Genomic DNA, 15,774 nt, shown 5'->3' with positions numbered 1-15,774 from the left:
ATATCTATCCTATATAAAACACATGAGTTTGATCATATAAAAATATGCATTCTTTGAATTCCAAGCCAAGAAATAAAGTTGAAATGGTAATCACATCGTTGTGGTGATATCTCTATCAAATTCTTCACTAGCTGATAGGCTCTGTACACTCTTGGCAATATCAACATTACTATAATTCCACCTAAGCCCCATAAAATTGACTATTTAATTTAAATTTGAAAAGTAACTCCAAAAGTTGTATGTACGTATAAGGGCAAATGTTATTTATAAGACAGAGGGGAGAGAGGAAGAGAAATCACAGAAAATATGCAGATTTATTGAGAAACATTATCTCTATGTATTTTATTTTCATAAATGCATTTTCAAGCCTCTAGTTCTATCACTGAACAATAGCCTTTTAAATGTAATTTATTTCTTAGCTGAGTAATATCAGAGCAATCTTGTGTTAAAAATTACTTTTATTCTGGATGAAAAATAGAGCATGTAACCAGATTAGATGGTGGTGTATGATCCATCCTTTCCCATATACCTCAAAAGAACTACATAACTTTTTCTAATCATTGCTGCAATATATTCCTTTTTTATTTATTATTACTCAGAGGAAGAATGTTACAATGTAGTGTTTTAAGTAGCTTTTACTCAGTAGCAGAGTAGAGGACATACTTTGCATACAAATACAGGCAGAAAAACAATTTAATACATAACTTCTCAAAGTAATAACAAGAAAGACACCAAATCTACAACTGTGAACTTCAGTGTTCAGGGATATTTCTTTTTCCTTAATTAAGAAGGGATGCTTTTCTTTTTCTTGGCTACAGTAGGGTCTGGTAAAAGCTATAGACTTTGCAGAGTACAGTAGCATAAAGCTATTTCCAATACTATGAATGAAGATGGGTTTGAGGTAGAAAGGTGATCATGGCTTTCCTCTTATATAAAACAATTTTTCTTTTCAAAATATCTATGCTGCAAATAGGCCCCAACCCAACACCCTCCCCCCTAGCCCCTTCCAAAAGAACAAATTTTGCTAACTTTGCATCTGGCCACATCCCCAGTGACGAGAAGCAAAAGTTAACATGTCCTGATGATTCAAAAGCACACATCCTCCTATCCAAGGACTCTAGTTTCGAGGGAGAAGAGTCTCAGTTTATTTGGGGGTTTTCTTATGCATCTATGACTATAACCTTGGGCAGGCTTTTGTATAGTTAGTTGATCAAATCAGGTATCAACTGGATGCCAAACCAAATGCCTAAATGTACTCAGTGCAGCAGAACCCATCCTCCAAGTGTTCATTTAATTTTTATGTGATCTCCTATAAAATACTCTTCCCTAAGTGTGATAATCAGTGATGGGAAATCAAAGGTCTTCCATTAATTAGACTTTTAAAAGTACTTTTAAAATAGTCATGTGATTCATGTGATCTACACACTGACTCAAGCTCTATGGTTGACCATAGCATTCAGAAACGAAACTTTCAAGTACTGAGAAGGGCTTATTTTTCTTTTCTTTCTTTTTTTTCAAAACCAAAACAAAACTGCAAAACAACAAAAACACTCTCAGAAGGACTACAGGACATTCTTTTGCTTTGATAGCACAATTAGGTGTGAGACTAGTTTGTACTTCGTGACTGAAAATCCAGACCTTGGAAAGCTGAAAAGGATGTTTAAAACTTCGTTTCTGGGTTTTAAAAAATGCTCCTTGGGAAAACATCTATTAAAAAGTTCTTTAAGATTGCACTTATACAATTAAATCTTCTTTTCTTTAGAGCAGAATTTGACATTAATCTTCAACAATGAACACTTTCTTGTATGACTGGCAAATCAAATGAGGAGAAAAAAAGATATTCCAAGAGAAATGTCGTTCCATGTAGTGAAGGTTTTGGAGGTGAGTGTTCAATTGTTAGTGAAGCGAAACAGTTTGCATGTAGCTGCAGTGAGAGCCTATTTCTTAATAAATAACTGAGTGACTTAAGTGAACCTATTAACATGGCCAGTCATGGAAACAATTCCAGGCTCTGCAGACACTTACTTGGTCAAATGGCTGATGTGTATCAATAATCTCAACAGTGTGGCCAAAATGTCAGTAGATAAATGAAGTCATTGTCAAAAGGAAATGTGAGGATCAGAAAGGAATGTATAAATGTAACATTTTGCTTCTAATTATTTTATGCAATTCTCTTCCTGGTTATCAAAAAAGAAGGTACAATATATAAAGCCCCCACCCCCTTTCCCAATGCTGTATATTTATACAAATCAAGGACAAATGTATAACCATTTCCAAATAGCTCTCTTCATTAATTTACAGTTGCATAGAAAGGGAAGAAGAAAACAAAAACTTATTATTATAAAAACATGACAACCCCATCTTTGGATCTTCCATAGTTTACTCCTTCAGTAGAAGACAGTCAGAGTGAAAGTGAGGGTTTCAAGGTGCCATGCAGAGTCCGATTCAATTGGAATTGGCATTTGCTGAAAAGGGCAGGACTGTATGTCAGGATTGTTGGCTGGCCAGATGAAGGCTTCACATTGCCTGTGGGGATGAGAAACAGCATTGTCAAGACAGTATTTCCAAAAAGCATTATAGGTAGCTCAGACCTGTCAACTCTTCAAAGAAAAAAAAAATGAAGCAGCCCATTTCTCTTTAAGTAGGTCAGGCATTATTTTCCTATATCCAAAAAAACAGATCATTTAATACTGTCTGACTTTTGTTTCTTACGTGACTGGCTTCCTTTCCACTAGCTTTATCAGCTAGTCATCTAGTCACTGTCACATTTGGAATCATTCCCTCCTTTTTGGGAGCGAAAGTTATTTTGCTAGGAACACAACTGCCCTAATATTAAAGCATGATCATGAAAACAGACAATGATAACTTAGCATGTATATTGCACTTTAAGGTTTGCAAAGCACATTACATATAGTGTAACTCATTTGATTCTCACAGCAATCCTGTAAAAGAGGTGCTACCATTATCCCCATGTAACAGATAAGAAATTGAGGCTGTGAGAGATTAAAGACCTATCAACATCACACAGCTTATCAGTATTGGAGTTTGGCTTTGAATTCTGATTTTTAGGTCTCCCACCCAGCACTCTAGACACTCTGCCACCTACCCAAAAGATCTTGTTCCTTTTTGTGGGAAATGCTAATATCCTTATGGAATCGGCCCAATTGAAGAGCATGAACAACTGTCTTCCATTACCAATGGGTAAAAACTACTTCTGGAAAATGGGGAACCTCCTCATTCTAACATGTTTCTCTGAGTAAAGCATGAAGCATGCAGAGTTGTAGATGGAGAGATGACTAGAGAACAGGGACCAAAATAAAAAGTGATTTAAGTTGAAGGGATGAGGGACTAATATCACTTTGAAAATTGAGGAATGATGACAAATCTGGATAACAAGAAGGGATCTAGTACAAGTGTTCTTCCAGAGGACATAAAAGTGATGGTCTGTGATTTCGTTTTATCTTCCAAATCAGGATGGTCCTTCCAGGAAATGGAGAAAAGCAACTCTCTGAAGACACCTGGTCTTTCACCTCTAGCCACATTGCCCTTCTGCTTTATATAGTAAAACGGCGCTGTTAAAAACACAAGTTGTGCCATTCCTTTCTTCCCTAGTCTCCTTTCCATGTTCCACATAGAATTCCTTTTGAGTTTGTGCACCAGAGGGACGGACCCATGTCTATTCATGGACAGCTCCTATTCTGCACCCCACATAAAATCACAGGGGGATTTTTACAAGTCCAGTTACTCTCAAATGGGAATAAGTCAAGAGAGACTTTTGTCCCATTTATGTTTTAGAGTTTTATGTGCATTACAGACAATTTACTCCAAATGATTACTCAATCTAGATTATTCAAAACATTTCCTTATTCCCCTTTCCTCCTCATATTTTACAGATCAGAGAAGTAAAAATTTCCAACATTTCTTCCCATTATCAATGTTGGCAACAGCATAGGGCTTATAAAAGAATTCCTGAATTATTTCTGTAGACATGAGGGCAATGAAATATAATGGAAAGGATGTCAGACCTGGAATCAGGTGAGATTTGGTTAAGAATCTCCCTAAAACTTATTAACTGTGCAAACAGGGGAAGTCACTTAAACTGAGCTTCAGTCTTATTCATTAATAGGAACAATAATAGTTACATTCGCAATGGTATTATAATGATCAAATAAGAATGTATATAAAAGAATGCATCCAGTGGTACAGCTAAAAGAGTGCTGAACCTGGAGCCAGGAAGATCTGAGTTCAAATCCTGCCTTAGACACATGTGACTATATGCAAATCTCTTGAACTCTTTAAGGTACAGTTTTCTGAACTTTAAATCAGGGATGATATAATACTGCCTAATGCACAAGGCTTTTGTAAAGATATGTAAAGTGCTTAGCAAAACTTAAATTACTATATAAGTAATAGCTACTATTACTATTGTTATTAATAACAAAGTACATTATAAGCCTTAAAGCACTTAAATTTATGTTATTATTTTAAAAGGTCAGTAATCTATGCCCATTTTTGTTCTGACTAACTTTAGCTGTTTCTAGTTTTTTTTTTAAGAAGGGCCTAAAATTATATATATCAATAAAATGGTGAAATTGGAAAGTTAAGAGGAAGCCAATTATGTGATAAAATTCTGTTTTCTTGAATTTTCACTGAATAAAACATCCGACAAATTTCTTTCTTTTATTTCCTATTTATCATAGATAGATATATGTTTCATTTTATATATTTGTTTGTATATTGTCTCTCCTATTAGATTGTAAGCTCCTAAAGGGCAAGTACTGTCTTTTGCCTCTTTACATAACCTCAGGGCTTCAGCACAATGGATAACACAAAGTAGGTTCTTAATAAATGCATATTGATTAATTAATTCACTTAGAGACAGAGATAGCAAAACATAATGAAAAGCAAACAACTAAGGGGTCAGGAAACTGGGGATGGGTTTGGTCTCCAGTTTTGCCACTAACCAGCTACCAGCCCCTCTGTGCTGACACATAAAACAAGCAGAGTTGAACAAAATGATCTCTAAGGTTTCCCCTTCTTATTCTAACTCTGGCTCTTGAAATTTTTCACGGCTTCAAATTAATGTTAGCACAGAGGGCAATGGAAAAAGTTTATACTTCTTTAGAGCAATCAACGGACAAATTCATGAAGGAAAATACTTTTTTTCTAAAAGCTTTAACAATTTTGCATGGCACTTTTCTATTACAAATTGTAACCATGATCTGTTATAGGTAGAGCAGTTATAAATATTACCATTTTATGAAACATACTGAAAGTCATAAGGTGAAACCAGTGGAGGGTTATATCCAAGCAAGATTGAAAATTAAAACTGGTTTTCTCGAGGAACAAAAGCAGTTTTGTGACATTCGATTAATTTTTTTTTAAAGTCAGCTACTGTGACAGCTGTATTGGATTGACGTCTTCTCCAGAAGAGGACTTAGAAGAACAATAGTCCTGCATTTTTGTTCTGAGTGATTGCACATCTTGTGCATAATACCATCAGCAAGTCTCTAATACAACACAGAGCACTGAACACACGATACTTTGAGGTTTCTCTACAATGAAAAGGCATCTTAAGGCATTGACTTTATAGCTTTTCCCCCCCTCTTTGACAAACTACCATAATGAGTCAAGCAGCATTTAAATGTCAAACAGATTTCCTTATTTATGTGAGCAGCACGGCGTAGGACACTATGAAAAGCGCCACTGAGAAAGCAAATGGAGCCAATCTGCCTCTTCTATCAGCAAAACTAAAACAATCAATTCAAGAAGCTCATTTCTTACCTGTGGCCTGCTAGGGAGGTTTGCTGAAAATGAAAACAAAAGAAATCAATTAGGGAAATGTCAATAAATACTGAATCATCAGGGCTGTCTAATATGCATCTGGTTTGCTGACAACATGATTTCAGATATGCAGATGTACATCATTTACCACTGTGTGTAAGATAATGGCCCAACTGTTAGGCTGACAATAATAAGAAATAGGGGGTATTTTTGTTGTTTAAATGATTTAATGAATCTTAGTTTTTTTCCAAGTTAGCTTTCCCATATGCTTTAAGAGGCAAATTTCCTATCAAACTATGCAAAACATATGCTAGCCTTTCCAAATAAAAAAAAAAGAGAAAGAAAACATCCAATGAGTACTTGCTTTGCAAAAAAACCCAGTAAAACTCCTATTTTAGTTACATCACTTTCTGCCCTGTTAAATAGTTTGTACATCAAAATAGAGCTGATTCCAAATAATGTACTCAATGGGCAAATTCTGAGCATACTATTTTGGAAGAGTGAGTTATCTATTTTCAACATCTCTTTCCAACAACATATTTCTAACTCACCATTTGTTCCCATGATGGGCTCCATAACCCTCCCCTATCTACCTGATCCCCCAAATATAGTCATATTCTGCACTCTCTCCCAGTCACTCACTTTTCTTGCTACCTTACTGAGAAGATTGAGGAAATTTAATATAAGCTCCTCATGTTCGCTTCAGATATTTCCAAACTTTTCTGCATTTTATTCTATCCTCTCCTTACTTTAAAAACAAGTCTGGTTCTGCTAGGTTCTGGGAGTTAATTTCAATGTTATTGTATCAATATGATGAAAATCACCCTGATTTGTAGTGGTCTTCCCATCCCCTTAAATGATTACACTTTCAAACATACTTCAATTTCACCTTTGGGGCAGAGTACAGGGTATGGATGATAGAGGAAAATGGACTAGATCTTTGACTTATTTGGATTCCTCTATTACCACTCTTCTTTACAGTCTTAAGAGAGTTGCCTGGAGGCACTGAGAGGGTAAGTGATTTACTCAGTCACACAGACTGTATGATGCAATATATTGACATCCGTATAGTCAGTAGATGTCAGAGGCAAGACTAGAAGCCACGTCTTACTGGCTGAGACCAAATCTCAGATTCTTCTATACCTCAAGGAGCAGCATACTAATGGTTTGTCATGTACACAGTTTCTTGGGGGATATATTTATGTTTTTGCCATAAGTGGCAAATAAATATGTTAAGTTACCAAATCTATAATTTAATCTACTTTGCACCATGTCATCATTTCTTAGCCAGTTGGGTTTACTGGTTGCTTTGCTTGTATATGGTTTATAGGAATTTATTTTTAAAAGACACAAGAAGGAAATTACTGAATTCACTGGGATTTTAGTTTTGTATGACTGACACCAACATTTAAATATATCCCGTCACAGTCAGAACAAGTCAACAGGGCACAAAAATAAAAAGGCATTTTGTCGGTCCACCAGAAAAAAGTCTTGGCATGCTTCATTCAATCCCTAGTCTCTACTTCATTAAAATGGCAGGAGGAAGACAAGAAATGGTTTTTAACGGAGGAAAAAACAAAACACCCAAACCCAAAGAAACCCTTTAATAAGTTAAAAAAATTCACAGGGGAGTAAATCAGGACCACTAAGAAGAAATTTGTTATCTCTCTCATTCTAAAGTGCAATGTTAATGACAAAAAAAAACCCTATAAAGGCAGTAAATAAAGAATAATTTCAGGATTTGTGAAAGCATAAGAACAATCAAGTGACAGGTAAATGTGCCCAGATGTAGATGCATTCTCTTGAAAGCATTTCAAGTCAAAATAGTCATTGATGTAATTAAAACATATGAACTCACAACTCTTTTTTAATATGAGGATTTCCAACTTATTTTAGAGCAATAACTAACATATTAATGTTAGCTTTTAAATCCACAAAAGGGATGAAAATTCAGGATTAACATATGGTTGAATACAAGCCATATTAGTCACACGACACTTTCTACCTCTCATTAGTTGCAGTTGCTATAAAGACTGGTCTTCTAGAAAAGTGTCCGTTTTACTTGTTTGGAAAAATCTTCTGAAGAGGTCATTATGGCTTTATGAAATGATTATTCAAGAACTGTGACATTCCTTTAAAAATGGCACTAGAAAATAGACTTTGCTTTATTCAAACTGGATAAGCAATAAATGTTTATTGGTGATGACACTGATACAAATATTATCAACGAAGCATCTTTAATAATACAACATCAGCAAGCATTTATTAAACATCTACTGCTATGTGCCAGGCACTGTATTAGGAGGCTTAAGATATAAAGATAAAAGTAAAACAAATTCTGATTAAAGGAGCTTCTACTATGATAGGGCAACTATGAATATGTAAGAGTTACATGTCAAATACATACAAAGTAGGAAGGGATGGGGGAGAAGAGAGGATACCTAACACCTGATAACAAAGGGAGAAGTCTAAGGCAGAATATGCAGCTTGAGCAGAGACTTGAAGACAACTAGAGATTCGGAGAGACTGTGATAAGGACATACACTTAGGACTGACACATGGAGACAGAAGCTGGAGTTTTTGTATGTACAACAGGAAAGCAGGCATGGCCAGATTACAGGGTGTGTAGAAAGAAGTAAAGTGGAATAAGGCTGGAAAAGCCAATGAGGTCACTAACGGAGTATATACAGAGAAAAGAGAAGTGGAACTAGACAGAGCCTTGGGCTATACCCACAGTTAGGGACTGTAACTTGGATGAGGAGTCAGCAAAGGAGATTCCAAAGGAGTTATCAAGACAGGAGGAGGAGAACCAAGAGAAAGCATTGCCATGAAAACCATGAGAGGAGATATTATCCTGGAGGACAGGGTGATCAACAGTACCAAAAAATGGTAGGAAGAGATAAAGAATGGTGAGGGGACTGAGAAGAAAAAATTAGTTTAGCAACTTAGAGATAGCTGCTAACCCCAGAGAAAGAAGTTTTAGTTTAATGATCTGTTTATAAATAAGGAGGCCAGGCTGCAGAAGAGTTGTGTGACAGTTAATGGTGAAGAAATAGGGGGAAAAATCAGTGCAGACAGCCTTTTCTAAGAAAGGGAAAAGAGAGATAGGATGACAGTGGGAATAGTATCTGGTGAGGATCTAGTAAAGGATGGAGAAGACTTGGATGTCTTTGTAGGCAGCATGGAAGGAACTGGTCAATATAAGGGCAAGGAAAGAACTCATGTAGGATGGTGGGCTTCCTCAAAGAGAGGAATTTTGTAAAGAGAGTCTATCTAGAAAAGGAATAAGAAAACTGGGAATAATGACCAGATATATAAGATGAGAAGGAGGGGAAAAAAGATTTTATAGCAGAGGACTTTTATTTTCCTAGTGAAACATAAAAAAAGAGGGAGTATTATTAAAGGGAAAAAGAAGAGGCTTGAAACAGCTGCTGTGAGGAATGGAAAAGAAAATCAATTAGGAAGGAGTACAATAATTACCTTGCTGCAGTGAGGGCCAAGCTGAGATTAGAAAACATAAATTTGTAGTGGATTGAGTCAGCACAGTTACATGACTTTTCAGTTTTGTTCAGGAGCCTTGTGAATAGGAGCAAGGCATATGGATGATGGGAATAATCCAAGGTTGGGGACTGATTGGATAAGAGGACAAGGGAAACAAAGTATTTGAGAATAGTAGACAGTATAGAGTTGAGCTGGTTGACTAAGGGTTCATAGTTGCTGAGCAGGGAGAGTGAAGCCAGAGCAGAGAAAGGGAAGAAATTTTTAGACTCTGATCAGACAAAGGAATTTCAGAGTTCTTCACCTTTGAAATGGAAATTTGTGGGTGATGTCAAGATGAAGGCTGTGACTATCCTTGTGTGGAGATGAGGTAGAGGGAGGAGTGTTATGAGAGGCAAGTAGACTTTGGGACTAGGAGATTAGTATATCTGAAAAAAAGAGTAACGTGTTTGTTGAATTTACCTAGTTCTTTTGCTGTCTATCAGTCTGTCTGTCTCTCACGCACATACAAACATATATTCAATTTTCTTATATGAACCTTTTTATATAATAGTTGCAAAATTTTGTGCAAAATTAAGTTTTCAAGTAATTAAAATGGTCTATTTTAGTTTTTTTGGTCTCCTCTATACCTTTTGGTTAAGAAAAGTACTATTAGAAAGTTTCATTGATGAAAATTTCCATAGTTTGATTTAATTTCTTCCAAGAATTATATTTTAGTACTTATGAAAATTAAAAAAAATTTCTAAATAATTGCAAAAAAATGTCTGAACTAAGACTCCTTTTTAAAACTAAAGAATTGTTCCTTCCCTCAGGAATTATTTATTCCAATTATTTAATATAATATAAGGAAAACTTAGACCAAGAAAGTAAAACTAAGCCCCAATCAAAGTTCACTAATTATATCTAATACTGTCCACTTTTCAACATTTGCAGGATGTGCAGCTTACATCTAAAATAGCATGAACTTTGGCTCTTTACACCAATAAATATCTGTGATCAACACCCTCCATACAGAGTACTGGAATAATCTTGAAGGCTTGCAATTTTGCAGCTGTAATGCTTCCACATGTTGCCCATATAAAGGAGTGAGATTCATAATGAGGAGTCTCAGAAGCTAAAATCTATTAATAGACCCTATATATCCTGAAGATCTGCTATAGGTCAATGGGATACTGAGTCAAGTTCTAGTGTAACTTGAATAATGTACGGTTCAGGAAATTGTATTTTTTAAAAGTCTAACAATAAGGGTTACAAGACTGTCAAGACCCCTTTTCGTGACAATGATGATGCCATCATTTCCTTTGCTGGGATCATTTTAGGTGCAGAGAGATAAGCAAATTTAACCTTTAGGATCTTTTCTAGGTTTATAATTATGTGATGATATTCCATTTTGGCTTTTAATTAAAATTTTCTCCTTAATTAGGTTCCTAATCCACAGTGCTAAAATACTTAGACAAAAAAGTGTATTGTTCAGCTGTTATTTTTTATACATGATTTAACTTCTAGAGAATGAGGTTGATTTACCACAATGATGGAAATTATGCATTTTTATTCCCATAAAAGCTAGATATTCTTGAATTTTTCACTAAACACACACTGCCAGCTTATTATGGAAGTGAAAATTTTCACAATGGCCCTTATGATATTTTATAAGGATTTGATTTACGAACTTAGTTTGGTACAGTAGATATTAGTTTGGTACAATAAAAAGGGTCCCTCAGTTGGGCTTTGTAACCTTTGATGTTTGAAACTCAGCCCTGTGACTTTATCTCTTTCACTATAAAACTTGAGTGTCTTCATCTGAAAAATGGGGATGAGAGTACTTAGATGTCTTAACGCACATGGCTACTATAAGGATTCAATGAGATCATGTATATAAAACACTCTGTAACCATTAGGCACTACATAAATTGAATCTATCATTATTAATTCATATGAATTAATGTAAATGTGTTTAGTGGACTAATTGTATTAAAATTTCAACCACTCATTAAGTAATTCAAATTCTTAAGGTACAAGCACTAAATGTGTTAGTGTAACAAATCTGATGTATTTTCTATTGGAATTGATATAATGACTAAAAAGCCACATCCTTTAAGAATCAATGTAAACTACCCATGGCCAATGATAATGAACTTGAGTTCTTTAGTGATCAGTCAAATAAAATAGTATGTGTGTATACATGTGCATACTTTCCCCTTTAGGAAACTAATTGTGAAAATATAACCTTACTTTTATAAGCTTCTTCAAAGCCAAAGAAAGGGCATGTGGAAGATAAAGAGAATATTTTAATAGGGTTCAGTAGAGTATGAGAAGCTGAATAAAAGGATTACATCTAACTGCCTTGAAAGAGATCATACACATATATCTTTTTTGATGGCCATATTTTTCACGTACTAGAGGTTACTACAAAAGAAAATTTTGACATTCATGACTACATACCAGATGAGTTTACCTTTCAAAGTTAAGTTTTTTCTATTCTATCCTGTCTTTTCCCAAGAAATGACAGGTTTTACATGTCTATTAATGTATTTTTCATAATGTAGGATGATGTTTGCTGGACAGAAAGGGAAGAAATGAGGGGTTATTGTTTTATAAAATAACTCAAGTTTATATATTTTTACAGTTTATATTGTTTTTCCTCACAATAATCCTGTGAGGTATATGGATCCATCATTCAATTTAACAAATATTTATATCATGTAGAGAGCATACTAGCCCAAGTGATAAAGATATGAGGATAAAAATGACATAGTCCTTGACATCAAGGATGTAGATCTTGAAGAACTGGGATTGCCACAGGCAAATAGGGGGAGCATATCCAACTGTGGTAGTGGGGTAAAGCATGAACAAAAGTAAGAGAATAACTGTGATATGGAATGTTCAAAGGTGAGTTACATAAAATACAGCTAAAAAATTAGGCCAAAATCAGAATACAGAGCATCCTTGAATGCTGAGAAAATGATATCTTAGGGGTAGTAATAAGCTACAGAAGCTCTCTGACCAGGAGAATCACTTGAACATTAAAAAGACAGTTCTGACAGCAAGGTATTGGGAGAGTAGAATGAAGGATGAATTGGAGAAGGGTGAAGCACAGAGACCAAAACCTGAAAAGTGTCAGAGATTTCTAAAGCTAGGGAGGGCTGTGATGCCATCAATTGAGATGTTAGTACCAATATCCTTATTGACTGAAACCCAAATAGCTGAAGAGCTAGGCATGTTTAGCATGGTGAAAACGCATAGGAGATATAAAAGTATCTGAAGGGCTGCCATATTTAATAAGGCTTAAAATTGTTTTGTTTGATCCCAAACAATAGATCCAGGAATAGTAGATGGAAGTTGCCAAGAAGTCAATTTAGGCTTGATGCCTAGAAGAACTTTCTACAAACAGAGTGGTCTAAAAGTAGAATGGGCTGCCCTGATAGGTGGTAGATTCTTCTTTCTTGGAATGATTTGGTTGTTGGTTGGACAATCATTTGTCAGGTATGTCACAGAGGGGAATGCTTTTCATACACGAAATGGACAAGATGACAGCTGAGGGTCCTTCCACCTCTCAAATTCTATGATTCAGGCAAAGAATTTAGGAGAGAGAAGGGTTTTTGCAGGTCACTTTCTAACATGTTGAGTTTGAGTTGAGCATATATATGTCTAGCTATAGTTGGAATTTCAGGAACTGTGCTCAGGGAAGATTTTGGGGAGGAGATAGAGGTTTAGGTTTCTTTTAAATAGATAAATTACTATCCCCATTTTACTGCTAAGGAAACTTAAAGTTTCAGAAAATGTCTGGAGAACACAGGAAAAGTAAATCAAGAAGAAAGCAAGAGTTTGGAATCAAGGTCTACTAACTCCAAGGTCACTGCTCTATATAACTATATCGTGTAAGTTCTGTTCAGATGAGAATAACAGCTAACATGGAGTACTTACATACTCCAGGCACTGTTCAATAGTTCCTCCAATTAAGTGCTTTACAAACACTATATCGTTTGATCTGCATGACAATCTTGCATGATAAGTACTATTGTTATTCTCATTTTACAGATGAGGAAACTGATATAAACAGACTAGTGATTTGTCCAGAGTAAGACAGAAAACTGAGACTGGTTTCAAAGAAATCATAGTCATCTAATCATTGACTAGTGACTTTATAGATTTTTCCAAACATTTTTTTCTGATAAACCCTACCTTCTGACTTAGAATAGATACCAAGTTTTGGTTCTAAGGCAGAAGAGGGGTAAGGGCTAGACAAATGGGGCCAAGTGAATTGCTCAATGTCACACACCTATTCAAATATATTTTAAAAATAGAATAATATAGAAATATCACAAAAACAAATGTTATTTTAACTGATCCCTTGTAAAATTAACATCATAAAGAAAAAGCTTAAAATGATTTAAATGTAAAACTATTCTAACATAAGAAATGTTTTTTTTTTTTTGAAACAACAAAAGCATTTCAGGGGATTTATTGCTTAAGTTTCAAAAGGAAGAGACAGCAGTGTGAGGAAAGATTAGAGATTTAAAATACTGGGTCAAAAATACGTATCCAGGTCTTGCTAATTAATAACACTGAAAAATTTCCTTTTGAATTCTCTCTTATCACTCTTTCACCCAACTGATGCCTTGTTCATAGTTAGATCTACAATACCAAACATCTTGACCTGTGATGCTCAATACCAATGCTTCCTACCAAAATGGTCCTATTGTGGGCAAGAGGAGAGAAAGGAACAGAATAGGGAAAAATAGGCCAAGTCCTAAAAAAACAACCACTTTTTGAGCTGAATCAGATGATTGTACCTCGCATATTAAAAGGCAAGAATTTCTTAGTAAAGAAAATTCCATTAGAATCTTGTTCTCTTCTTTGCCATATTACTAAAAGCTCCTCATTGAAGGAGTGTGGTTTCCTTAATATAGCATACATTAAGGAAGACTATTCTCTTCTAAAAAAGCCTATCTATGATTTTATCTGGCTTCATTTTGCCATTTGCAGAGCATACCAAACAATCTCAAAAAGTACAGGATTATATTGTCATTTCATCTCCACAATGTGATCTTATCCATGTTAAGCTCCAGCTTTCTTTATCCATAGAATGTGTTTGTGACTTATTCACACATAATATTCAGTCTTATTTTCAATATTGCTTTTTATTATCTTACTAAAGATGGGAGAGGGAGGGTGAGGATGTGAGGAATAAAGAAAGGAAAAAATAAATGAAAAGTACCAGGATACTGAATACTTACAGCAGCACGAGGGAAAGGTACTGTGGATTTGTTCCATGACATCTGTCAGATCTGTGCTGGTATTGTGAGGTGGGACCAACAAGTCATCTGCAACTATGACAACCAGGTGAAAAGTGAATTTAATGCATGAGGAAAAAAGGATAACACACATTTTGAAACCAATCTCTATTCAACTTTCCAGTTGGACCTGACTGGGGTAAAAAATGCTAGATGTCTGTGACAGTTTACCATTAAGACATTTCTCAATAAGAACTGGCAGCCTTTGGAGATAAAATGAAAATTTAAAGATTTCAATAGAAAGGCTGATATAAATATTTTGTATAAATGTTCAGCAAATACAGAAATTTTACTATGGGGAATTGTCTATCAGGAGAGAAAAGGGGGAAAACAAGCATATTACTAATTTGGTTCATCCCATTTAGCACTTGCAAATGTTTTGGTTTATTTACTTTGAAATACATACTTTCCAAGTGTGAAGGCATATTGTACCTCATTTCCTCTTGCCTTTTTTTTTTACCTCCCCATGTTCCCATCTTGTATTTTGCATATAGCTTATACCCATTCTATGTAGCATTTAATATTCTCTTTAAAAAACAAGTATTTAAAATGATAGAATAAAGTTCTTTAATTAGCTCTTCTTTTAGCTAATGTTAAAAAAACAAAAACAAACCAGTAAAGTAATAGGTGATTTTAAGCCCTTGTTAATGTCTTTCCTACAACATTATACTGCTTCTTTTGATATTCTGAATTTGGGTATATCTTAAATTTCATTAGCCTTTAAATATGATGCCCTTTGGGGCATAGGAACTGCCTTTTTCTCTACAAAGAAGACTTTCCTGATCTTTTATAAGTAGCCATTATTTACAGTGTTATTCCAAAGCTAGGAATAAGTCATTCAGACTTCTTTACTCTGACCTAAGACCTATTCCACACATTACTGGCATACAGATGGAGAGCTGACACTGACCTGGGATTGTTCAAGATGGGCTCTTTGGAAAGTACTGACTGGCCTGGAGAAGAATCAAACTTACAACCTGGCCAGGATTTTCACTGTACTTCCACCAACTAGTTGGGCCCAAGTTTGCATGGAGAAAAAGGCCAAGTGAGTTTATCAATCACGGAGTATGAGACACACTCATAGAAGTAGCTCTATTTTTCCTATATTATTTATTATGCTTCTATGAATGTGTGGAAATCTTATATTTTAGTGGGAAAATCAATAGATGTTTAGTTATCACAGAACCACAAATCAAAG

The 15,774-nt window shown here is 35.1% G+C and overlaps 1 protein-coding gene across 1 annotated transcript in view; it reads right to left on the bottom strand.

Moving 5' to 3' along the window:
- Positions 1-560: 560 nt before the first annotated feature.
- UTRN (utrophin) overlaps positions 561-15,774 on the bottom strand; it is a 674,836-nt gene continuing 659,622 nt past the window's right edge. The window contains exons 73-75 of the mRNA XM_044675452.1: positions 14,520-14,612; positions 5,785-5,807; positions 561-2,526 (exon numbers count right to left, since the gene is read on the bottom strand). Of these exons, the coding sequence (XP_044531387.1) occupies positions 2,518-2,526; positions 5,785-5,807; positions 14,520-14,612 (125 nt within the window). The 3' untranslated portion in view covers positions 561-2,517. The remainder of the gene's footprint in view (positions 2,527-5,784; positions 5,808-14,519; positions 14,613-15,774) is intronic.

The sequence above is a fragment of the Gracilinanus agilis genome, chromosome 4, assembly GCF_016433145.1.
Source record: "Gracilinanus agilis isolate LMUSP501 chromosome 4, AgileGrace, whole genome shotgun sequence".
In the NCBI taxonomy this organism is placed as follows: Eukaryota; Metazoa; Chordata; class Mammalia; order Didelphimorphia; family Didelphidae; genus Gracilinanus; species Gracilinanus agilis.
This window is presented reverse-complemented; position numbering and strand designations above follow the sequence as displayed.